This window comes from Nicotiana tabacum, chromosome 16 (genome assembly GCF_000715075.1).
Source record: "Nicotiana tabacum cultivar K326 chromosome 16, ASM71507v2, whole genome shotgun sequence".
In the NCBI taxonomy this organism is placed as follows: domain Eukaryota; kingdom Viridiplantae; phylum Streptophyta; class Magnoliopsida; order Solanales; family Solanaceae; genus Nicotiana; species Nicotiana tabacum.
The window spans coordinates 23,802,845-23,828,240 of record NC_134095.1 but is presented as its reverse complement, the minus strand read 5'-3'; the positions used below and the strand labels follow the sequence as shown (position 1 = coordinate 23,828,240).

Sequence of the window (25,396 nt, the reverse complement as noted above, 5' to 3'; positions counted from 1 at the left end):
GGCCAAATGCGCATTTGGTGTTCCATCTGGGAAGCTTTTGGGATTCATTGTCAGTCGGCGAGGTATTGAACTGGATCCGTCAAAGATCAAATCTATCCAAAATTTGCCACCGCCGAAGAACAAGACAGAAGTAATGAGTCTATTGGGAAGGTTGAATTACATCAGCAGATTTATTGCTCAACTCACAGCAACCTGTGAACCCATTTTTCGACTATTGAAGAAGGATGTCGCGGTAGGATGGACGGCGGAATGCCAGGAGGCATTCGACCAGATCAAAGAATATTTATCAAATCCACCTGTATTGGTTCCACCTGAACCGGGGAGACCGTTAATTCTTTATCTAACGGTCTTGGAGAATTCATTTGGTTGTGTGTTGGGGCAATACGACATTACAGGAAGAAAAGAGCAAGCCATCTATTATCTCAGCAAGAAGTTTACAATATATGAGGTTAAGTACACTCAACTCGAGAAGACATGTTGCGCCCTAACCTGGGTGGCCCAGAAATTGAAACATTATTTATCCTCATATACTACTTATCTCATTTCCCGTTTGGATCCATTAAAGTATATTTTCCAAAAACCTATGCCCACAGGAAGGTTAGCAAATTGGCAAATATTACTCACGGAGTTTGACATCGTCTATGTGACGAGGACATCCATGAATGCCCAAGCGTTGGCAGATCACTTGGCTGAGAATCCTGTTGATGAAGAATACGAGCCGTTGAGGACGTATTTTCCGGACGAGGAAGTAATGAATATAGATGAGTTGGACTTACCTGAGGAACCAGGGTGGAAGCTTTTCTTTGATGGAGCCGCAAATGCGAAGGGAGTTGGAATAGGACCAGTGCTTATTTCTGAAACAGGACATCATTATCCTGTTACAGCTCAACTGCGTTTCTATTGTACCAACAACATGGCTGAGTATGAGGCATGCATTTTGGGTTTGCGATTAGCTGCAGACATGGATGTCCAGGACGTCTTGGTCTTGGGGGACTCGGACCTTCTGGTGCATCAAATTCAGGGTGAATGGGAAACACGGGATTTGAAGCTCATACCATATCGACAATGTTTGCATGATCTGAGCAAGCGATTTCGATTAGTGGAGTTCAGACACATCCCAAGAGTTCACAATGAGGTTGCTGATGCATTGGCCACTTTAGCATCAATGTTGCACCACCCAGACAAAATTCATGTTGACCCGTTGCACATCCAGGTTCGCGATCAGCATGCCTATTGCAACATGATAGAGGAAAAGGTGGATGGCGAGCCATGGTTTTATGACGTCAAAGAGTACCTCAGGATGGGGATATACCCGGAGCAGGCCATCGGAGATCAAAAAAGAGCCATTCGGCGATTGTCAAATGGTTTCTTCCTCAGTGGAGGAGTGTTATACAAAAGAACCCTAGATTTGGGATTGCTGAGATGTATAGATGTCAGTCAAGCCACGACAGTTATGACAGAGGTACATGCTGGAGTTTGTGGGCCACATATGAGCGGATATGTATTAGCGAAGAAGATTCTTCGAGCAGGATATTATTGGCTCACTATGGAGCATGATTGTATCAGTTTTATACGAAAATGCCATCAGTGTCAGATACACGGAGATCTGATTCATTCTCCACCAACGGAATTGCACACAATGTCAGCACCATGGCCATTTGTGGCATGGGGCATGGATGTCATTGGGCCTATTGAGCCGGCGGCTTCGAACGGTCATAGGTTCATTCTGGTAACCATTGATTATTTCACTAAGTGGGTTGAAGCCAAAACTTTCAAGTCAGTAACCAAGAAGGCAGTGGTGGATTTTGTCCATTCCCATATCATCTGTAGATTTGGGATCCCGAAAGTGATAATCACGGACAATGGTGCTAATCTTAACAGCAATTTGATGAGAGAAGTATGTGAACAGTTTAAGATTATACACCGTAACTCCACACCATATCGTCCCAAGGCGAATGGAGCTGTTGAAGCAGCCAACAAGAACGTCAAGAAGATACTGAGGAAGATGGTAGAAGGATCCAGGCAATGGCATGAAAAATTACCATTTGCATTGTTGGGTTATCGCACTACCGTCCAGACTTCAGTAGGTGCAACCCCTTATTTGTTGGTATATGGAACTGAAGCAGTAATACCGGTGGAAATTGAAATTCCATCCCTTCGGATTGTCGCTGAGGCTGAGATTGATGATGACGAATGGGTCAAAACCCGTTTGGAGCAGTTGAACTTGATTGATGAAAAGAGAATGGCAGTTGTGTGTCATGGCCAGTTATATCAAAGGAGAATGGCAAGAGCCTACAACAAGAGGGTGCGCCCCAGAAAATTTGAAGTGGGGCAACAAGTGTTGAAACTAATCCTGCCACGCCAAGCAGAAGTAAAGGGCAAGTTCGCCCCGAATTGGCAAGGACCATTCATTGTAACCAGAGTATTGTCCAATGGCGCTTTATGTTTAACAGATATCGAAGGAAAATGCGTCGACATGGCTATCAATTCCGACGCAGTTAAGAGATATTATGTATGATCTCTTTTGATTGTAATTGTCATTTGTTTGTGGTTGGCATTTATCGGAGAATGAAATGATGGAGGCAATTCTTTCTTCTATCAAAACACTTTAACCTTTGCTTACCCTTTTGAGCCTTATTTATTCTTTCATATCCCTCTTTTGGAGTCAGTAATTAAAATAAAAGATAAAAAGAGAGAAAAACAATAATAAAGACAAAAGAAAAATCACAAGAAAAACAAAGGAAGTGGGAACTACGTTTGACCTGATTCCTCAAAGAAGGATACGTAGGCGCCTCACGGCTCGATCATAGTGCAACAAAAAATAAAAAATCCCCAAGTAAGAAGAACTGGGGCAGATTGTGAAAAGAAAGTTTGATTCCAAGAGTTGTACTGTTTCACCCCTCCAAATTATTTAAAACTTTTGATACCCCTTTTCCTTTTAGCCATACACAAAAAAAAACCGTATTGATATCCAAAAAAGACCTCCCGATCAGTATTCGAGAAGTGCCAAGTTCATGCACGTGGAAGTCGGGAACAACACTCTGATCCCCAGCAGAGAAGAGGATCATAAACTGGAAATGAATTGATAGCCGAAAGAATCCCCAACAAAGAGCGTCATATCGACAACACTCCAATCCCCAGCTGAAAAACAAAATAAAATGAGAGAGTCTTATCGGTGAAAACCTTCACAGGCACCATGAGGCGACGGGAGTTGAGAGAAATGAGAGAGTCTTATTAGTGAAAACCCCTCGAAGGGCACTATGAGGCGACAAGGCGAGATTGGCGGAAAAGGTCCACATTTGGCAAAAGTTGAGTATTTATTTATCCCCAGCGAGATGAGGCCATCCGAAAGATTGATTGATACAAATAGACTGGGTTGATCAATCCGGAATGCACGACATGATCGTTGGGATTGGCTATATCATTCAGATAAGTTCTTTTCTTTTCTTTTCCCCAGCGTTTGTTCAGAAAGACTTCTTTTTCTATCTTTAAAATTATCAATCTTTCATTTCTTGGTTTAAAAGATTTTATTTCACCAACAGTTTATTTTTGAAAAGGATTTTCAGAGCTTACTACCAGTTGTCAAAATGGTGCAAGGCAAAAATGCGAAAAGGACAAGCCAAAGATAAAGCGACAAAGCGAAAAGAAGTTTGTCGCAAGACCAAATAATGAATGGGTCTAGATCCTAAGAGACCCAAAATTCAAAGGGAAGTTATGGATCAAATTCCAAGAGGATCCCCAGCAGATTTGCGAGATACAGGAACAACTCCGACAGATTCTCTACCAAGCTCCACAATGGTCGGACAACACGGAGTGGGGAAGGAAGAGAAACGAAAACCATCCCCAGCAGGAATACCAGCCCCAACAATCAATATTCTCCCCAGCAAGTTTTATAGCAATGCAAGGAAAAGAAAAGGGAAAAACCATCCACAGCAGAAGTGGCACGACCACTTGCCCCGTTTTAAACTAATAAATTTTTCTTTGATTTGAAACAGGGAAAGGAAATATTATTGATCGCATGAAGACAGGGTCACAAAGAAGATTATCAAACTGGGGCAGAAAATTTTCTCTCATTACAAAAATTTTCTTAAAATCAGATAGTCACTTGGGAAAGAGAGAAGATAACACAAGTGTTGAAGGAAGAAAAATCCCCAGCAGTATACGAGAAGGGAGATACAAGTTTTAAGAGAAAAGCAATCTTGGAAGAAGCAAGATAATCAGTATCATCCCCCACCATTGTTAGAAGGAGAAAGATAATTCCCCAGCAGTGTTATTTCCGGCAGGTTTCAGGGAAGTGAAAGCACCAGCTTTAAAGGAAATAATCCTTGAAGAAGGAAAATGACACATTGATGAAATAAAATATCGGTGTTATCCCCAGCAATTTTCAGAGGAATAAAACACCAATTTTGAGAAAGTTGGAGAAGTCAGGAGCCCGCCTGGAGAATGGAGGCTGAATTATTTTGAGAAAGTTGGAGAAGTCAGGAGCCCGCCTGAAGAATGGAGGCTGATTTATTTTGAAAGTTGTTAAAGTCAGGACCCGCCTGGAGAATGGAGGCTGATTTATTTTTCAAAGTTAGAGAAGTCAGGAGCCCGCCTGGAGAATGGAAGCTGAATTATTTTGAAAGTTGTTAAAGTCAGGAGCCCGCCTCGAGAATGGAGGTGTTAAAATTTAAGAAGTTATTGAAGTCAGGAGCCCGCCTGTAGAACGGAGGTCGTTATATTTTTAAGTTGAAGTCAGGAGCCCGCCTGTAGAACGGAGGTCGTTATATTTAAGTTGAAGAAGTCAGGAGCCCGCCTGGAGAATGGAGGCTGAATTATTTTGAGAAAGTTGGAGAAGTCAGGAGCCCGCCTGGAGAATGGAGGTGTTAAAATTTTGAGGAAGTTGTTGAAGTCAGGAGCCCGCCTGTAGAACGGAGGTCGTTATATTTAAGTTGAAGAAGTCAGGAGCCCGCCTGGAGAATGGAGGCTGAATTATTTTGAGAAAGTTGGAGAAGTCAGGAGCCCGCCTGGAGAATGGAGGCTGAATTATTTTCAAAGTTGGAGAAGTCAGGAGCCCGCCTGGAGAATGGAGGTGTTAAAATTTTGAGGAAGTTGTTGAAGTCAGGAGCCCGCCTGCAGAACAGAGGAGTACATCAAGATCAAACATAAGTCAGTAATGAGGGGGAGTACAACAAAGATCCCCAGCATAACAAGCTTTAATGTAGGAAGCAGTGTCCCCAGCAGACAGAACGGAATAATAAAACTTACGCTCAAAAAGGCAAAAGGCCAGTGTCATCCCCAGCAGTTTTCGAAAGAAAGGCACCAGAGGGAACACAAGCCGACAAGAAAGCAAGGAAACCAGAGAAAGGGAAAGACAGATAAGATTTTGTAATTCTTAGTTTAGTTTAGCTTCTTATTTTCTTTTAGTACGGTGTAATAAGGAGATCAGTAAGCAGTAGCAACAGCACGCAGCAGCAGTAATAACCAAGTTATAGTTCCATGGTAGTCCCAGCTACCAAAACTTCCCGAACTACATTAACCTGATTCCCTTCTATCCATGGATATGTAGGAAACCTTTGAAGCAAAGGTTCGGTTAAAACTTTTTCAAAAAATGCTTCACACGGAGTATTCCAACGGGCAAAAATCGCTCGTATCCGCTCACTTTATCTTTGTGCGAAAACTCTTCATGTTTTCGGACAAAGAGGGGCAGCTGTGAGCACGTGATTTTTGCCTCACAAGAACTACTCCAAAAGAAATCACAAATAATTTTTTTCTTTGTATGCAATTTTTGAATTTTCGTGGCATTTCGTCTGTGCATGTTTATTTTATTCTAATTAAGGAAAAATACAAAAAAAATGGTAATGCAGATGCATATGCATTTAGGAATTAATATCGCATTTTTAGAATTAATTAATCATGGGTTTATATAAAATGAAAATACAAACAAAAAATATATACATTTAGGATTTGGTTATATAATTTATTCGGCATAAATGGAAAATCATAAAAATATGCTTGTTTGGTATTTTTAAGTTTGACCGTGTGATTTTGTACTTACTCTAATTTTGTTTAATCTAATTTTTGAATTCAATTTAGGATTTTTAGGTTTTTAATTTTGAAAAAATTAGTTTAAAAAAAAGTAAAAGAAAATGAATCATAAATGTGAAGGAAAATCGGTCCTGGACCGAAATCCAGGCCCAAACCAAATTAACCCCCCTCCCCAGCCCAATCCAAACACCCTTTTGCCCGGTCCAAATCCCATAAGACATCCAAATGACACCGTTTCAAGTGCTCAATCTGAGCCACCCATTTTCTTTGATCCAACGGCTTCAAGGCCTCCCCATAACCCGATCCAATTTGCCTTCCCCGGGCCAACCCATACCCCTGTTTAAACCAAACGACACCGTATAATTTTAACCCCTTTCATCCTGACCATTGATTGTAATAGATCTAACGGTTAAGATCAAAACAACCCCTCACTATATAAGCCCCAAATCCTTACCCCACCCCCCAAACCAAACACCCCCCCCCCCGCTTCCTGTTCATCGTCTCCTTCAGAGACAGACCCAAACCCTAGCCGCCTTAGCTCCCCTTCGCCTGAAACCCGGCGGCAACTACGCCGCCGGCCACCACCTTAACACCCTAGCTTCCCCACGACATCCTCTTTCCAGATCTGATGTTAGTTTCCTTCGAATCAGGCCCCAATGTCTCGAATCTTCGATCAAAGCTTGGTCTGAAAACCCAACCTTTTCCGATGGCTTCCAAATCAACACCATGGTTTCTCCTGACCACCCTCACCATGGATCTGGCAATCGTTTGTTTCGAATCTTCCTAAAACCCCTCGAATCTTCTTTTGAAGGTTCAAGCCGAACATGAACTTGCCAGATTTGTTTCAAATTCATACCAGGTGACCCCCGGGCATCCCTCACCCCTAAACCACCATTGATTCCCTTCGAATATGCCTAGAAGTGTTCGAGCCCTAAATCTGAAGAAACGAAACCCTAAAATTCCAAATCATGGAATCTGTCCAAATTAATTGAAGGGTTAGGGTCTAATAGACCTTAATCAAGGTGTTCTCAGTTGAGAACACTTCGATTAAAGTCTGTTCAGCCTCAAAGTGCTTAGGTCTGAGTTCGAGCCTGGGTCCGTATAATTCTGAGTTTCTGAGGTATTTATCTTTTTCCTCTATTTATGATTTTTCTATCTATGTATTCTGCTTAGTTTAGTTTTATTAATTTCCCCTGCTTTTCAATTCATCTTCTCATCTCCACTAGACCTGTTTGTTTGATCCAATTCTGGCATTGTTTCTGTTTGCTGTAATTATTATGAGTTACAATGTGTGTAATCGATTCAAATAAGTTTCGTCGATTAGTTAAGTTTTATTACAAAACTTTGTTTTTGTCAATGCTGTTTGAATTGCCTAACTGTCCATTTCTGATTGATTGTTGTAAGCGTTGTAGGCAATTGTATAAATAGTTATCATCGATTAATTTAAGTTTTTATTAGTAGTTTCGTCAAATGGTTTAAGGTTGAGTGTTGTATGTGTTGATCTTGAGACAATTAGCTTCAAAGCTTGTCAATATGCTGACAATGATCCTGCCTGATGTTGATTTTGATTTCAATTTCCAGTTTTAGTTTTTAATGGTTGGTTCTGTTAAGTCATGTGTGGTGTTAATACGGTTTGGATTCAAGTTGAGTCTGTTGTTTCCAGTTAGAATTCAGCCTCAATCATTTAGTTATTAAAATTTGGTAGGATGGATTGATTATAGCTGTTATAGTTTGTTGTTTGGTCTAATCTATGAGGTTTGAATTGCTGTTTTGTTTTGATTAAGGAAATTTGTTATAGATAATAAAGTACAAAGGGTTGGGCTAGGACAGTAAAACACATTGGTTTCAGGGGTGATTTGGGATTGAAACAGTTAGGTTTATATTTTAGTGTTAGTGCTTTGTTAATGGGGGTATTAATTAATACATTAAGGGGGAACAAAAGGTAATGGGGAGCTGAAAATCATGAAAAAGGCTTCCTTAGTGGGATTTAAAGTAAAAAGAGCAGATTTTTAGTGGGAATTCTGATTTTGTTGAAAAGAAGAGGGATCGGGCACTAAGTTGAAAAGAGGGGCAGATTTGTATAAAGGGGTTGGGGGACTGATTTTAGGAGGGGAATCAGAAGAAGAAAAAAAAAAGAATTCTGGAAAAGAACTCTAATATTCAGAAAAATCAAAACTTGTGCATTAAGAGTTAGTGTTAGAGTGTTAAGGCTGAACTTTTACATTAAGAGTTTCAGTCTGTTTTTTTTTCTTGAGTGTTTGATAAATCAGGAACTATTGTTCCCTTGCATCTATCTGTGTTTCATTTTGACTGCTGGATTTCAGTTTAGTATTTTCCTGGTTTTCTGTTAGGTGGAGGACTGATTGTATTGAGTTGCTGGGGTTATTCTTTTGTTTTCAATCTGTTCCTAGGATTTCTGCTATTGTTATTGTTGGCTACTGGTCTACTGGGTGTTGCTGTATATGCTGCTGCTGTAATTTTGCTGATCTTCCTCTTTTTCTGCTTTCCAAAATCAGGTACACAACTGAATACACTGACTACTGTATGCTGAAAATATGGAAGCATGTACAATTATTAAAGAATGGAAGTTTGAAGTCTTAATATAGCTTTCTTTTCTTTTCACTAATTGTAATTAGAACATGCCATGTACTATTCTTATGAGATTTGATTTCCCTTTAGTATAACTGAACAGTTTTCGCGTGGTAATATAGTCAATGACATTTTGTTCATTTTAGTTCGGTTAATAGTTATTATGCGTTTAAATACATGTCGAATAAAATCAAGTCTAGTAAAACATTTTAATTATAATAACAATCTAGTTTCAACATCCAATGGTTTGAAGTTAGAATTAAAATTAGATCTCAAAGTTACCCCACCCCAATTGATTAATTCTTTAAAACTTGGGTAATTTATTTAATTAGATATTTTTATTTTTCTTTACCATTCAACATTACAAATTTAGAACATGTGTATAATAATTTAATTAGGCCTCAATATTGGAATGCAATGGCCCAGGTTCAGTTAAATGCTATGTACGTTGGGCCTGGGCTCATGTTTGGCAAACGGACTTTTCATATGCACCTTTATATTCCGTTTTAACAAATCACATCCGGAACTTAGCTATAACATGTAATTTAAGTAGGACCTTTTGCTTCATTTACTATAAAAAATAAAATAAAACATAGTCATTATAGGACGACCTTTAAGATAAAAATGTGATGAGCCTCACCAATATAACACACAAATTACGAGGTCCTCGATAAATGTTTCATTAATTACTTAGATTTCGGGATGTGCCATTTAGTAAAATTTCGTGGCCTTTCCCCAAAACAACAATACGTTAATCGCTTTAGGCACATTTTTAATAATTTATTTTCTTAAATTTGGGTGCACATTTATGTGACCCAAATCTAAATCTTAACGAAGTCGAAATGTGTTGATAACCACGGGTGCATTGACTGTGATGTGGTTCGAGATACGTTTTCACAACGTTGCAATTCTCCGTTAAATAATAATAATATTAATAAAATTGATAAAGGCGGGTCAAAGTCAAATTTGCATATAAGTCCTTAATTGTTAAGAAGAAAATCAGATAAATAAGTCAAATATAATAGTTAAGCGACCGTGTTAGAACCACGAAATTCGGGAATGCCTAACACCTTCTCCCGGGTTAACAGAATTCCTTATTCGAATTTCTGATTCACGGACTGTTAAACAGAGTTATTCTTTTGCTCGATTCGGGATTCAACCGGTGACTTGGGACACCATAAATCTCTCAAGTGGCGATTCTGAAATAAATAAACAAATCCCATTTCGCTTGTCCTTTAATTGGAAAAAACTCCCTTCCGTGCCCCTTCACGGGCGGAAAAAGGAGGTGTGACAATCGCTAGTGTTTTGCACTATGTTTTATGCATTGTAGAAATGATTCCGATCTATGTAAATGTTATGAAATGAATTCAAGATATTCTGGAGTTTTGAAGTCTGAGTAAAAGCCCAAAAATTAAGTTTGGATCGTGTTCGGGGATCAAAGGATGATAATGCACTTTAAGAACGAAACGACCAATCGAGCAGGTATACTGCGCATTGTCCAGTAAAATGCACATAATGTTTCGCTCAGAAACTCGGTAAGGCTCCACAATATATCGTTGGAAAGCTATTTAAAAGGGCTAAAACTTTCATATTTTACATTTTCCCAAATTCCCATAGCCACGGTGCATGGGGCAACGCAAGGCGCGCCGTGACTGCCTATTTTGCTCCTGCCTTGAAATTGCAAGGTTCCTGATAAAGTCCACTACCACCTCGCATGGCGCGTCTCCCCATGTGGCGCGCCTGTGTAATTTTTACAGAGTTATTTTCCTATTTTGCGTGGGAGAAGGTATTTTCGTCTTGGCCCGACCCTACTTGATATAAATACATGTAAAAAAATTATTTTTGTAACTTTGGACAAACTTTTGACAAAAGGGAGAGCACAGAGCCGCCGTGGAGGCCGGGTTTCATCTTTTCTTCCACCAAGCTTAGAAAGTTTAATATTTCTTTGTATGATTTGTTGTTTGGCTATCATGTCTACGTGGAGCTAAACTTCACGTTCTAGGGTTGTGGTTCTTTCACGACTATTGTTATTTGGATATTGATTTTTGTTTCTCGATTATCATATTAGTTTATTTATTCAATCCTGAACTTAATTATTTGATTGATTGATAACCAATTGAATACTATCTACGAATCTAGAATTAAACTCGAAAGTGGAAATTCTAGATTGCATATAGGATTGAGTAGAGCAAGTTCTTGAACTTGGCATCGGGGAATGAATTCGCGGTTAGGATAGACATATACCGAATTCCCTTACTTGGTTGATGTACAGGAATTATCAATGTGTTCTTGTTAATTATAACTCCATAGAAATATAGGTATTAGGTTACCTTAAATAGGCGAGTAAGAACTCGACAGATTCTTATGAGCAATATTAATCCATGTCAATCAATAAACTAGATAAATTAGTTAGGCAATTCAATTGAAGAATACAATATGATAGATAGCCCATAACCTTAGATCATTTTTATCGCATTGATAACATAAATTTGGTATTCTTTTATTCAATGTTCAGTATTTGTTTTTCTTTTATTTTAATTAGATTAGAGTCATACACTTCTAGGTTTAATTCTTGTTTAGATAATTATGATAGTCTAATTTAGTTAATAGTTAATCACAAGTCCTCGTGAATTCGACATCCGACTATTACTCACTTTATGACTTGACGACCGCGTACACTTACGTGCACTTTTGGCCGCAATAAGTTTTTGGCTCTGTTGCCGAGGACTTGGAAATTAGCTATTTTTCTATATTAGACTTTTAATTTTATCCCTTTTTTGTATTTATTTTTATTTTTATAAATGTTTGATATTTTCTCTTGGTGTGTTTCTAGTTCTTGCAACATGATATCTGCGGATCAAATATACGGAGGTAAGATTATTGCTGAAGACACTTGGTTGACGAAAGACTTTTATGACCTGTATTTTTGAGCTTGTCATGAACTGACCTTTTAGAAGTCTGAATTTGAATATGGGAGTAAGGGTTGGTATTGTGACGAATATTATCGATTAAGGGAATATTCGAAACAACGTTGTTTATTAACAACATTGGTGAATGACAGGTCTAATGAGAGAGTTGATCTTGCACAAGAAATTGACAGGTTTGGCTTGGTTGTGCGCAACTTAGATGCAGATTTGAGTGCAAAGGTTGATGCGTGTAACGCCCAGCAATTTAATGATGAGTTGCGTGAAGCTGAAAAAAATCTTCTAGACCAAATAGAGGAGCTAAAACGAAAATACCAATCACTAGACCACATTCTCTTAAGGATGTCAATGTTGGGAAGAGTGTTTTAGATTCAAACGAGGAAGAGGATAATATTATATTTGAAGAGTCTAGTGCATGTAAATATGAGGATGTAAAGAATAATACAATTCTAGAGTTAGGGCGTATTGGTCCTCATTCCTTACATTTTTTTCAACATTATGTTTGGATAATGACATGGAAATCGAGCCATATGAGCCTTTGGAGGAGCCAATGGACAAGGAACGGGGTGCTTACATTCTTGAATTCGTCATGCCAAAGAGACATAATTACATGCCTCATCCGAAGGCCAAGAAGTGTAAAACGCGATATTGGTTGCTTAGCCCAATTAAATTTGTCTCACCGCCTAGAGAGTTTAACAAAAAGCTTGAATCCAAATTGGGGACTCAAATCACAAGTTTAAGATGGACGCAAAAAATGGTTCACGTCGTGCTGCGACGCTAAATTAAATGCTTGTTGGGAGGCAACCCATCTTTACTGCTTTCTTTTATTTTTATTATATTATTTTTAGTGTCTGTTTTTTTTTTTGTAGAATTATAAGCATAGGAAGCAAAGCCATTGGAAGAGTGTAAAAGCGAGCTAGATGGTGAGAATTAAGTGCGGGGTGTCTACTCAAAGGACCATGCCTGGGAGAAGTCTGAGTACCTCATGGGCCGTGATTGCTTCAACCTTTGGCTTTTTAGGAAGTTTCTTGTCCACCCTCAATAATATTTTGCTTTATTTGAGCATTGGAGACACTACACTCTTTTAAGTGTTGGCTGAGAGAATTCCTTTATATCATTAGTAGTATTATATTAGTATGTTAATTTCTTATTTATTTTTTTGTTTCATATTTTTTTTATAGTAGTGTAGTATTTTAGGTGATTAATTTTAAAATTAAAAAAAGGTAGAAAATTAGACTTTTACCAACGATGGATCTCATTCGACATGTTTCTTGAGGGATTTAAGTCTAAAGAAAAAGGACAAAAAGATTTTCTTTGTAGATAGAGCAGTAATTTCCCCTTGGTTTTTCTTTGTGTTGCAGTTCTTTTCCAAGGGCTTTGTTTGAACCGGGTGTAGTTAGTTTTATTTTTTTTAGGAGTAGGAGCCATTGTGTTGTGATTGGAATTGAAGTAATATCTTTTGACTTTGTTATACCTTGAGAATAGTAAGTGCTTAGTTCTGACAATTAGGCTCAGTTTTTTACTCTTGTATAAGTACCTTAAATTGTATGATCTTAACTCTGCTTAATTGTCTTGTATAAGTACCATGTGTGTTAGGTTTGTGTGTCACTCTATGTATTGCGTCTAATATCTAGAACTTGCCTCGTGTGTTTGCAAAGCAAAATAGTAGATTTATTCAGTCTTGGAAGTGATATAGAATTTCTTTGTAGAGCCAGATATATATAGTTTACCCGCCTAATTGTTATGTACATAGTTAACCCTTTGAGCCTGTAATCTTGTTTCTTTGGCAGCCACATTACAAGCCTTATACATTTGTTTGAATTAACCATCTATTTGAAACTTTTCACCTCTCATGAGCACTTGAATTATTTTAAACTTTATAAAAGTTAAAGTGTGGGTTGGTTGGTTTGGCTTTTGAGTTGTACTAATGAAATAAGGAGAAATGTGCATTATTTTTAAAAAGTAAGAGCCACTTGAATTGAAAAAGAAAGAAAAAATAGTTGTACTGTTGTGAAAAATATTCCTTGATAGTGGTAACTCTTGATGTAATTGCGCTTAAAGAAGTATGGAGTTAATATACATTGATGTGAATGTGGAGTTATGGTTTGACATAAGTGTGGGGTTTTGGAAGGTAAAGTGTATGTATTAAAGTGTTTAGGGAGGTATAGTCACTCTTATATCCAAATGTATCCTACCCGTCTCGCAACCTACATTATAACCAATTAAAGTCCTACTTGATCCTAGACTAAATGAGCTCAAGTAATAGAGTAGTACACTACGGACAAGCCTATGGTTCCTCTTTGTGGCATATCAATGTTGTTTCTGAGAGTGAGTGAATTCTTTCTATCTTGAGTTCATAATTGTATTAATTTCTATTGTGTATGAAACTACTCTCTATTATTGTGTGAGGGCACTTGATTCATGAAGGAAAGACAATGTTGTTGACCTCTATGTTAGAAACTTAGAGTAAGTGAGCAAGTTGTGAATGATGCGTGGTACTTGTGAGTCAAATCTTGAGATGATGTTACACTTTTGTACTTAGTCTATTTTAAATATTCTTGGTGTGATGAGTTAGGAGAATTATTTAAAAAGATCGTGTCTATATAAAGTGTAGTTTGATTGCTCGAGGACGAGCAATGGTTTAAGTGTGGGGTGTTGATAATAAGCTATAAATTACGTATTTTAATTCCTTATTACACTCTAATTTACGGTACTTTAATAGAGTTTGAGCTTTAATCGCTAGTGTTTTGCACTAAATGTGTGTTTTATGTCTTGTAGGAATGATTCCGATCTATGTAAATGTTATGGAATGAATTCAAGCTATTATGGAGCTTTGAAGTCTGAGTAAAAGCTCAAAGATTAAGTTGGGAACGTGTTCGGGGATCTACGGATGGTAGTGCGCTTTAAGAATGAAATGAAGAATCGAGTAGGTATATTGCACATTGTCCAGTAAAATGCGCATAACGTTTCACTCAGAAATCTATTTGGGCTCCATAATATATTGTTGGAAAGATATTTAAAAGGGCTAAAACTTTTGTGTTTTACATTTTCCCAAATTCCCACAGCCGCGGCGAGCTGCGGCTGCCTGATTTGCTCTTAACTCGAAATTGCAAGGTTTCTGATAAAGTCCACTACCACCCCGCATGGTGCGTCTCCCTATCTGGCACGCCTGTGCAATTTTTACAGAGTTATTTTTCTATTTCGCGTGGGAGAAGGTGTTTTCATCTGGGCCCGACCCTACTTGGTATAAATATTTGTAAAAATGTTATTTTTGTAACTTTGGACAAACTTTTAACAAAGGGAGAGCACAGAGTCGCCGTGGAGGCCGGGTTTCACCTTTTCTTCCACCAAAATTAGTAATTTTTATATTTCCTTGTATGATTTGTTGTTTGGCTATCATGTCTATATGGAGCTAAACTTCACGTTCTAGGGTTGTGGTTCTTTCATGACTATTGTTATTTGGATATTGATTTTGGTTTCTTGATTTTCATATTAGTTTATTTATTCAATCCTGAACTTAATTATTTGATTGCTTGATCACTAATTGAATACTATCTAAAAATTTAGAATTGATCTCGAAAGTGGGAATTCTAGATTGCATATAGGATTGAGTAGAGAAAGTTCTTAAACCTGGGCATCGGGGAATGAATTCGCGGTTAGGATAGACATATACCTAATTGTCTTGCTTGGTTGATGTACATGAATTATCAATGCGTTCTTGTTAATTCTAATTCCATAGACATATAGGCATTAGGTTAGCTTGAATAGGCGAATAAGAACTCGACAGATTCTTATGAGCAATATTAACCAAGTCAATCAATAAATTAGATAAATTAGTTAGTCAATTCAATTGAAGAATACAATATGATTGTTAGATAGCCCATAACTTAGATCGTTTCATCACATTGATAACATAAAAATCTACTCTTCTTTTGTTCAACGTTCACTATTTGTTTTTCTTTTATTTTAATTAGCTTAGAGTCACACACTTCTTAGGTTTAATTCTTGTTTAGATAATTAGGATAGTCTAATTAGTTAATAGTTAATCATAAGTCCTCGTGGGTTCGACATTCGACTTTTAGTCACTTTATTACTTGACGACCGCGTATACTTACGCGTGCGTTTGGCCGCAACAACATCCATTTCAATCAACATTTAAACATTATTGTCAGACATTTATTAAGCATTATTCTACTGCTATTATTAAGCTACGTATTCTCATGCTAACTAAACGCCAAAAATAAATACACCCTTAGTAAATATAAATAAGGGTTTAACAAAGAAAGATCAAGTTTATCCTAATGTATTAATTTTTTTGACAAATAGTGTTATTATTATATAACAATGCGATAAACATGTAAAAATAGCACGGTATAGCCAATTTTCGGATTGGTCATTCAAAAATAGTCAGCGTTTACGAAGTCAATGAAAAATAACCACTATTTTGCTGCAATAAAGACCGGTCCCGAATAATATACTAGAGTTCGGTGCACCTGTGTATGAACTCCAACATATTATTCTGGACCGGTATACTTTGCTGACTCCAGTATAATATACTGGAGACTGGAGCACCGGTGCTCCAAACTCCAGCATATTATACTGGACAATTATACTTGTTGGAACTCCAGTATATTATGCTGGAGTTCTAGTGTACTTATGCTGGAACTCCATCATATTATGCTGGAGTTCCAGCATACTTATCCTGGAACTCCAGTATAAAATGCTGGAGTTCAATCATACTTATACTAGAACTCCAGTATAATATACTGGCATATTTTCCGGATTTTGAACAGTGTTTTCGCTCAGATTTATCTTTACATGAAAAATGACTAAATTTCGATTACTTTTAAAACTAAATATTTTTGAACGACCCGTCGTAAATCTGGCTATTTTTGAATTTCTCCCGATAAACATACCTGGCCTCTTAAAATGAAGGCCAAATTGGGTAAGTTGTACAAAACAAAATTTAACTATAGCAGTTTTTGCTGCCCATCGGAGAAATCAATGTTTAGTTTCTTTTTAATACCCCTCCTCCCCTCGCCCCCCCACAAAAAAAAACAACTTCTTCGGCAATTAAAACCAGTACTTAAATCACTAGTGTCACTAATACCAACAACTCCATTTAGGCAAATTAGTTTCTATACTAATTTTGGAAGGATAATTACATTATTAACCTACAGATCTAAGTAGCTAAAGTTATCACCATCATGAGATTTATACAAAGGTGTTGGGAAAAGACATATCAATCTAAATGAGGGACAACTAATTACTGTCTTCTTGTTTGGCATCTATAGCTAGGTTTTGAATTTTGATAAGGGAATAATAGCGTAACACTAAAAATATATAGTCTCCACATATTACCAAAGAATCTTACCCACTAGCTTCTACTATTCTACTACTTGTAAGTTTCTTTGATAATGACATGCAAACAAGAATAATTATATGAGCCCCAGGAATACGTATATATAAATTTACTTTGTTGAAGATCTAGTGATGCTATTTGAAGATTAAATGAATAGTCATTGCTACCAAGACTAACTGAGATTCAATGATAATTTCCGTATAGCTTCTGATTTTTTACATTAAAAAAATTGTAATAACGAAACGGACATATGAGAAATTTTATGTGACATGCGAGAAATTTGGACAATGATCACTTTTAATGCCGAAACTTGACATTCGATAGCCGTAAAAATATATAAAATTTGAATATACTTTTATATATAACATATAGGCCTTCTCACAAACACAAAATAACATGTACGAAGCTTGATGAACAAGAAACAACAACAACAACAACAACAACAACAACAACCCAGTGTAATCCCACAAGTGGGGTCTGGGGAGGGTAATATGTACGCAGACCTTACCTCTACCCCGAGGGGCAGAGAGGCTGTTTCCAGGAGACCCTCGGCTCAAAGAGGCAACAAGAGACACTATATTAGTACTATCAATAGACTCATAATAAAACAACATAAAATACCGTAAAATTCATAACATAACATAAATTCCATAAAAAAATAAAATAATAGCAATATAAGAGATATAGGAAATACGAGAAAGATGTAAGGTATTAATACACAGAAGATAAAGCCCATCATCAGTAGTTAATCAATAGCATTCTAAGACTAATTCCTAACTGGCTAGCCTCACTCTAGTGCGCTGTAAAAAAAGACATCACAATTTCCCCTAACCTACAACCTTAATGCTCGATCTCCACAATTCCCTGTTTAGGGCCATGTCCTCAGTAACCCTAAGTCGCGCCATATCCTGTCTGATCACCTCTCCTCAATACTTCTTAGGTCTCCCTCTACCTCTCCTCGTACCCACCACCGCCAGTCGTTCACACCTTCTCACCGGTGCATCAGTGTTCCTCCTCTGAATGTGCCCGAACCATCTGAGTCTTGCTTCCCGCATCTTGTCCTCCATGGGGGCCACACCCACCTTCTCTCGAATATCTTCATTTCTAATCTTATCCTTCCTTGTATGCCCGCACATCCACCTCAACATCCTCATCTCTGCAACTTTCATCCTCTGGATGTGTGAGATCTTCACCGGCCAACACTCGGTCCCATACAACATAGCAGGCCTAACCACTGCCCTATAAAATTTACCTTTCAGTAACAGTGGCACTTTCTTGTCACACAGGACTCCTGTCGCTAACCTCCATTTCATCCACCCCACCCCTATACGGTGTGTGACATCCTCGTCGATCTCCCCGGACCGCTGAATAAACGACCCCAGGTACTTGAAACTACCCCTCTTAGGGATGACTTGAGAATCAAGCCTCACTTCCACTCCCGCTTCCGTCGTCTCTGCCCAAAATTTGCACTCAAGGAATTCAACATACAACCCTTTTCTAAATTGTACAGGAATCGCAGTAGGATGAAAACCATCTTTGGATTCAAAGGTTAACGGCTGAAATTGGACGGTTGAGATGTCACGTCATAAAATTTATAACTTACACTGATCTTTACTAAAAGACAGCAACTAGAATTATACCTGCATCAACTTTAGAGAACCTCCTATATTGTGTGAAAACTGATGTTTCAAAGGTAGAAAAAACCATCTTTTTATTTTGACGGTTGTCCTAATAAATGGGGAGCTAGATAGATAGAAAAAAATAAAATTAATTATATGTTTCTTTTTTTCCTGATAATAATGGTATCTGAACTAGTATGAACGCACTTCTAATACTCCATTTCATTTGTATTTGCTTCATATCACTATTAGAAATATTGGATAATTTTATCTACCAAGATAGCTATTTTTTTGTGATTTAATTTCTGATTTTCAGCAATTTATTGATCATTAGCCACAACTTATTCCCAGCCTCCTCGCATGCTGGAAAAATACTCAAAAAGTCATGAGCGAGTCAAGCTGGAGTAGAATGACAAGGCCAGAGTAATGCCAATCCAGTAGACACATGGTAGAATGTCGGTGTCACAGGTTATAATAGGGTTTGGGTAATTCCAAATGATGGAATGGATAACTATTGAACTGTGTGAAAAAAGAATATAAAAACACTAATAAGAAGAGGTAGAAAATATGTCAAGTTTGTCAACGTTCATATGTTTAAATGTTGCAACAATTGGCCCACATATCAATACCTTCGTAACCTAGTTTTCTACTCCACTCCTTTGTACTCTTTCTCTTTGGAGTTCCTTATACAGTTCTACTCATATTTTCCCGTTGGGTTTGTTTGACATGTCTTAGATTACAAGATACCAAAATATTGAGCGATACCTGACAGAATGTTAATGATGCCAGCAATTTTGCCTTTCTCAGACTTCTGAAATGTCGAGGGCAATGAGTATTTAAACATTAGGACCTGAAGAGGTCATTTTCTTCATTCTAATTCCTTCTTTTAAAAATAATACCTTAAGATTATTTTTGTTCTCCAAAAGCATTTCACAAAAAGGTTAGCTCGAAACAGTTCAATTTCCTCAGTGAAGTCGAATCACAAGCAATCATTCTTCTTGTCTTTTCCTTACCTTTTCCCTACCATTTTTGGAAAGAACTACTACAAAACAATAACAAAGGACTTAGCTGCTGAAATTTTCATGGCTTTAAATGAAAAACTACAAACTATTGCAACCTGAAAATTGTATCAGGAACAGAATTTGACAAATTTTACAAAAATGCTCAGTTTCATAATGATAAACAACATATTCAGTGTATTTCCACCGGTGGAGTCTAGAGAGGGTAGTGCATACAGACCTTACTCTTGCATTGTGGAGCTAGAGAGGCCGTTTTCTATAGATGCTCAACAGTTTCGTAATGATAAATCAAAATCAAAAAAAAATTAGCTCTTCTACTGCAGATTACAAATTTTGTGTGCTGTACAGAATATGGACCGATTTCTGCATGGTACTTTTCCTCGGTATCGAAACTGTTCTCATGTATCTTCCTGTTAATGCACTTGGGATAAACTTAGCATCAATCACAAAAAATCAGTTAACTGATCTGAAGTGCATCGCATCACTGACTATTGTGAACACCTAATTTTTTGACATATTTGAATTCTCCCAAAGAAGGGTGTGACGACTATAAACCTTAATCTGCCTTCGGCAAATATTTAAATAGACAGAGAGTGACAACTTGCCCTCCCCTACTAAGCTTCAACTCCAATATTGAAAATGCTGTAAATGTCACTGCAGATTGCCACAGTGCTTGATGAAACCGCTAACAGTATCATGACCCATGATACTAACCTGTCCCTCTTGGTTGCAATTCCATGTGTATCCCTGTTCAATGGCGAAGGTGGAAAATTAACTTTGAGTAGTATGAGAAATAAGAAAAAACTATAACTGATAAAAGAGGCTGCTAATCGAAGCTAGACATATTATAAACTCCAAGACTCATGCTTAGTTTCCATTATATGTAATCAACTTTTAGGAACATTCATTACCAACTTATTTGAGTTTGCTTTTCAACTAGTTGGCTCATAAAGAGGAACAACTATATAACCAGCTTGTAGGAAATCATTACGAAACAAAAGCAGGTAACATTTGAATATGTGACAAGGAGTAACCAGAGTAGTCAAACACTTTAAAGAATTTTCATAAAAGAAATGGTTGGACAACTAACAACTTTTAAGATCCATTGTTAAACCAGCCTGAAAAGGGAAGATGGTAGACACGGGCACTCACCTAAGGACAATAGCAGCCGGAAAAATGAAACCAACAGAGACAGTAGCTGTGGCACCAGTAAACTGGAATGCATCCCAAATGCTAGGTACACAATTTGCTCCCAAAAAAATGAAACAGATGAGAGCTGCTGTGACTGAAAAGAATCTGCGATTATCATAGGCAATAGGAATTGCATATGGGAAAAAGAGGCCATCCATATTGAGGCGAAGGGAAAAGAAAACAATTGGGAAAACAAGCATCAAGTGGATGACATAGCTCACTCGCACCACATCATTAAGCAATGAGCTATAAGGAATCCCAAGTTCACCGTCAAAGTTGGCGAGTACATCATCCAAGGTATGATCGCCAAAGAGAAGGAATCCAAAAAAGCTGGTTGCCACATATACAGTTGTGCATAACGCAATTGAAGTCCGGACTATTGACTTCATCTGGCTGCCATCTCTTAGCTCATTCTCTATTGGATGTACTGCAACATATAATGAAACAAATATTAGTGTTTTCACTAGTAATTTTTGCTCAATCATATGGAGTTGCATTTATCCAGACTGACGTATAGGAAAACACCTTGTCTAGCAAGTGACGTTTCTTTTGCTTTAATTTGGTTAAAAAAGTACCCTAGCTTAATTAGAAAAAAGGAAGAAAAAAATATGCAGACAGAGAAACAGTAGCAAAACCCAACGCATTCCTTCATTCTTTCTTGACACTGCTTCTGATTCTCAGTTCCTCTATCATCCAACTTCATTACTGGTCACCCTTAATTCTGCATTTTGTTCCTTTTCTGATCCAACGATATCCCACAGTAGCCCTCTTTATTCCATTTAGGTCACAACATTAAGATTTCAGCCAACATACCACTATTACACCAAGAATCTACTCCCAGCAGAGTACAGACAAAAGAAAATCAATTATAGAAGAGTACGCTAAAGCCACTTGGTGATATGTGTAACTAACAAACTGGCAAGCTATTTAATATAGCCCATTTTCCGCCTCCGTAGTCACAGAGCAACAGCGATTGAATTAGGGGATGCACCAAAAGTGGTGTTGAATGTCCTTTTGATGTTTTGCAGAATAATACTTTCTGCTGAATATCAAACAAAGAATGACAGAGAAATTTTCAGGAGTTCAGAATTCAATCGTACAATGACGATGAACTACGACTATATCCTATATTAGATAGACTTAGGCTTGTGGTATGTGTCCAGTATGGGTATCTTGGAGTTAGCAACATTTTAAAGTGCGTTTGAAGGATCTGAACAAAGTACCCATATCCATATTCTGCGCGTTTGAACAACTACATCAACACATATGAAGATTACATGTAACATTGCTGCTGCCTAGTGTCATTGTATAAAGACACATAGAAGAAAGTGAAGTAACCCAATGGTTGACAAATGTCGTGCATTACTTTTTTGTAGTTGGATCTGAGTCTAGCTACTGGCCATCTCTCAAGGTTTTGGTCCAAAGCCCCCAAGTATAATTTCCTAAGGTAACTAGAGATAAGGATAGAAATGAACATAAGGATGTAAGCTCCTTTGGGGATAATTTTGTTGATAAGGAAAGATATATAAAGGAACACCTAGATCTCCTCAACCTTAACATAAATCCACGACTCAAGCTCTTAAAAGAACTGCTCTTCCAAATGTACTAAAGATGCTGGCTTCTCCTGGATGCAACAAAGGAACTATTACCCAAAGCAAAGCCTTCGAGGAAATCTCTTTATAATGGTTTCAGTGTTTGTTTCTTTTTATATGGTTTCACTGTATAAACCCACGTATAACTAAAAATTAACAATCTGCTCACTCACAAAGAAGTCTATGCAGGTGAAACTAGAACTTACTATTGTGATGGCAAATATAGGCAGTGACAAGTACAGGGACAGTTGTGAAAAGCTTCCAGAAAGATGCCTGATCAACAAGTTTCGGCAGCAAGCGGGGCATTGCAATGCTTCCATTAATGAACTTAACAATGACTATTCCAGCTGTGATTACCACAAATACAACAGCTAGAGCGACTGACATGGCTGATGTATATCTCAATGAATCTGCCCAAAACAATAAAACAAGTCATGAATATTAATGGATGAGGGCAGATAGTACATTTACAGAGCAATGTGTAGAATAATTCGCACTACTAAACAACGAAAGCCTTTTTCTGATGACCCTGGATACTGTGGAAGAGATTGCTCTGACATAAAATTATTGCATTCTAGGTAGTATTACTAAGGTAAAGTGTGATCAGCTCTTCATACCTTGGTCAGCTGAGCACTTTCTCCCTTAGAAGTTAGAACTATTTTCTCTAGCAATTTAACACTCAGAACTTTCAAAATAGGACACTGACTGCCCTACTACTACGTACTGTCCTGACAGCAATTTGGTTTACAACTACATAAGAGGGATCATATTTATTTATATATGGAGGATAATAATTTACACATTCCACTATGAGGTGATAAATATTTATGAACGAGTGAATTACGATGCTCACCAACACGTTTGAATGAAACAAGAGGAACAAAGACAAGGAGTGTAGTAAGAAGCAATATGTTAGAGCGCACAGTCCACCAATGTTGACCAAACCATTCTTCCATTACACCTGAATAGTGTACCCCATCTGATGAAGTTCCAGATAATACATCACCTGCAATCAAACACACCATTTTCATTAGCCTACACAGATAAATCTTGGGCTACTAGATTAAGCAACAACCAAGATGGAGCTAACGCTGCAGGCCTTCCACTATACCTCTTCCCCCATGTTCTTCAGTTGAGAAAAAAAATGTACTCCATCCCAAAGAATGAGGTGCTTTTAGTACAATCATCAAAGCATCTAATTTAATCTCAATGTGGACATCAATTTCCAGAAATTTTAAAAAAAAAACACTTAAAAAGTATTTGAAAACTACAAAAAGAGTGCTAACAATAACTATTTTTTTTAACCGAAGGATGTAGCCTAGTGGTTAACGAAGTGGAAGGAGAACTCTGCTAGGACAGTCTAGGTGCCTCAAGCTGACCAGGACATAAAAAAAACTATTTTCCGTAATTAAAATACAAAAATTGTGGACTTTTAAAAAATTTGAAACTGTGTAATTTAAGAAACAACTAGTACTTCTAGAAAATCAATAAATTTCGTAAACTAAAAGGAAAAAAATGAGCTGGAGTTAGGTACCAATAATGATCATGTAGACAACAAGCATTCCGAGATTGTTAATCACGATACAAGTTTCCAATAAAGTACGGCCAAATCCGCCGAACGCATCGCCGGCGAGGCCGGAGTAGGAGGAGGCGGATTTGGAAACTCTGGTGAATCTAAGCAACATTTCAATTGACTTCTCCGTCAGCATAGCGGCGAGGATTATAACGATAAGACCTGGAATTGCACCGAGTTGCTTAAGAGTAGCCGGAAGTGCCATAATTCCGGCGCCGACCATTGTAGTGGAGAGATTGAAGACGGCGCCGGAGAAGGAAGCGCCGTCGAATCCGGCTTCGGAATGGCCGAAATTGGCGTCCTTTTGCGGCAGAAGAGGGGTGGTTTTAGGGCTCCGACGATGCTTCCGGTCGGAGTAGGTCATTTTCGTAATTTTTGGAAAATTGCGGGGGATTATTTGGAATGAGGAAGGAATATGGGGTGCTTTAAGAAATTTGTTTCAGCAAAAAGGCGTTACATGAAATTTACGCGGGAACTACCGGTGACAACGCTTTATTTAAGGCTCCAACCAATGATTCACCGCCACGTGACATGTGGGTCCCAGAAAAACTTCGTCTCTGTGCCAGCTATGTAAGAGAGATTTTACAAAGAATTTCTTGAAATTTTCGAAATTACCAAAATTTAAAAATAAATTCTTGAGTGTATTTTGTTGAGTCCGAAACCTAAATAATGATATTTTGGACTCAAAATACCTTTATACAATTAAAAAAAATTACATTTCTAACTAAAATGCAGTATTATACTGCGTTTTAATTTAACGGAAAGTTAGCCGTTAAAGAAAAACGTAGTATAACACTGCGTTTTAATTAATAAATCGTTTTTAAATGTAAAAGGCATTATAATACAATGTTTTACAATGTTTTACTAAAACATTGTATTATAATGCGTTTTACTGTAAAGCATTTATGAATGTTGTCAGATATAAACAACACCTTCTTTTCAGCTTACGTTTTACAAGATTGAGTTTATCTTTATTAAACTCAAAAGTTTCTTTTGATAAAAGGTGTGCTAATTCTTTAAATAGTCATCTAACAAGATATAAGAACAAAACAATAAAAATACTGTCGTATTTTTTGTAACAATATAATCAATAATATAATACCCATTATTCTAGAAAACTAGTTTCACATGTATCCCTAGTCATGTAGTACACGATTTGTAAAATAAAATAAATAAAGTATTGAAACAAAAATTTTGAGTAAATAATTATAGATGAAGAATACGTACAGTTTTAATGAATGATAAATGTGAATTGTCAATCGACGATTATTGTTCTCGTAGCATGCATTTACTGGGAAATGTGTGTTGGAAATACTAAGATATGTCGTACACACCAATAATATTTAATTTATCAAAATGTTAGGAGTATTCTCGGTACATATGTTGCACATGTATGCCGAGTCTTGTGGTACTTGATTTTATATAATAATATCATCATTACTATTGAAATAAAGCTTTTGAGTATATAAGTACATCAAAGAATTAAGTATATATGTGAAT

General features: G+C 37.3%; 1 protein-coding gene across 1 annotated transcript; it reads right to left on the bottom strand.

The window, feature by feature from the left end:
* Window positions 1-19,590: 19,590 nt before the first annotated feature.
* On the bottom strand, window positions 19,591-24,375 carry LOC107825488 (amino acid transporter AVT6A). The gene is made up of 5 exons (XM_016652350.2): window positions 23,858-24,375; window positions 23,177-23,329; window positions 22,530-22,733; window positions 20,693-21,158; window positions 19,591-20,287 (listed from the first exon to the last, which is right to left on the bottom strand). Exons 1-5 carry the CDS (start codon window positions 24,258-24,260, stop codon window positions 20,155-20,157), a joined length of 1,359 nt encoding a protein of 452 aa, XP_016507836.2. The 5' UTR covers window positions 24,261-24,375; the 3' UTR covers window positions 19,591-20,154.
* Window positions 24,376-25,396: the final 1,021 nt, after the last annotated feature.

Coding starts and splice junctions, on each gene's coding strand:
- LOC107825488 (XM_016652350.2), bottom strand. CDS start 24,260: ATGACCTACTCCGACCGGAAGCATCGTCGGAGCCCTAAAACCACCCCT. Junction 21,159..22,529: donor CTATATTTGCCATCACAATA/GTAAGTTCTAGT, acceptor TATATGTTGCAG/TACATCCAATAGAGAATGAG. Junction 20,288..20,692: donor CCGGCTGCTATTGTCCTTAG/GTGAGTGCCCGT, acceptor GCCATTGAACAG/GGATACACATGGAATTGCAA.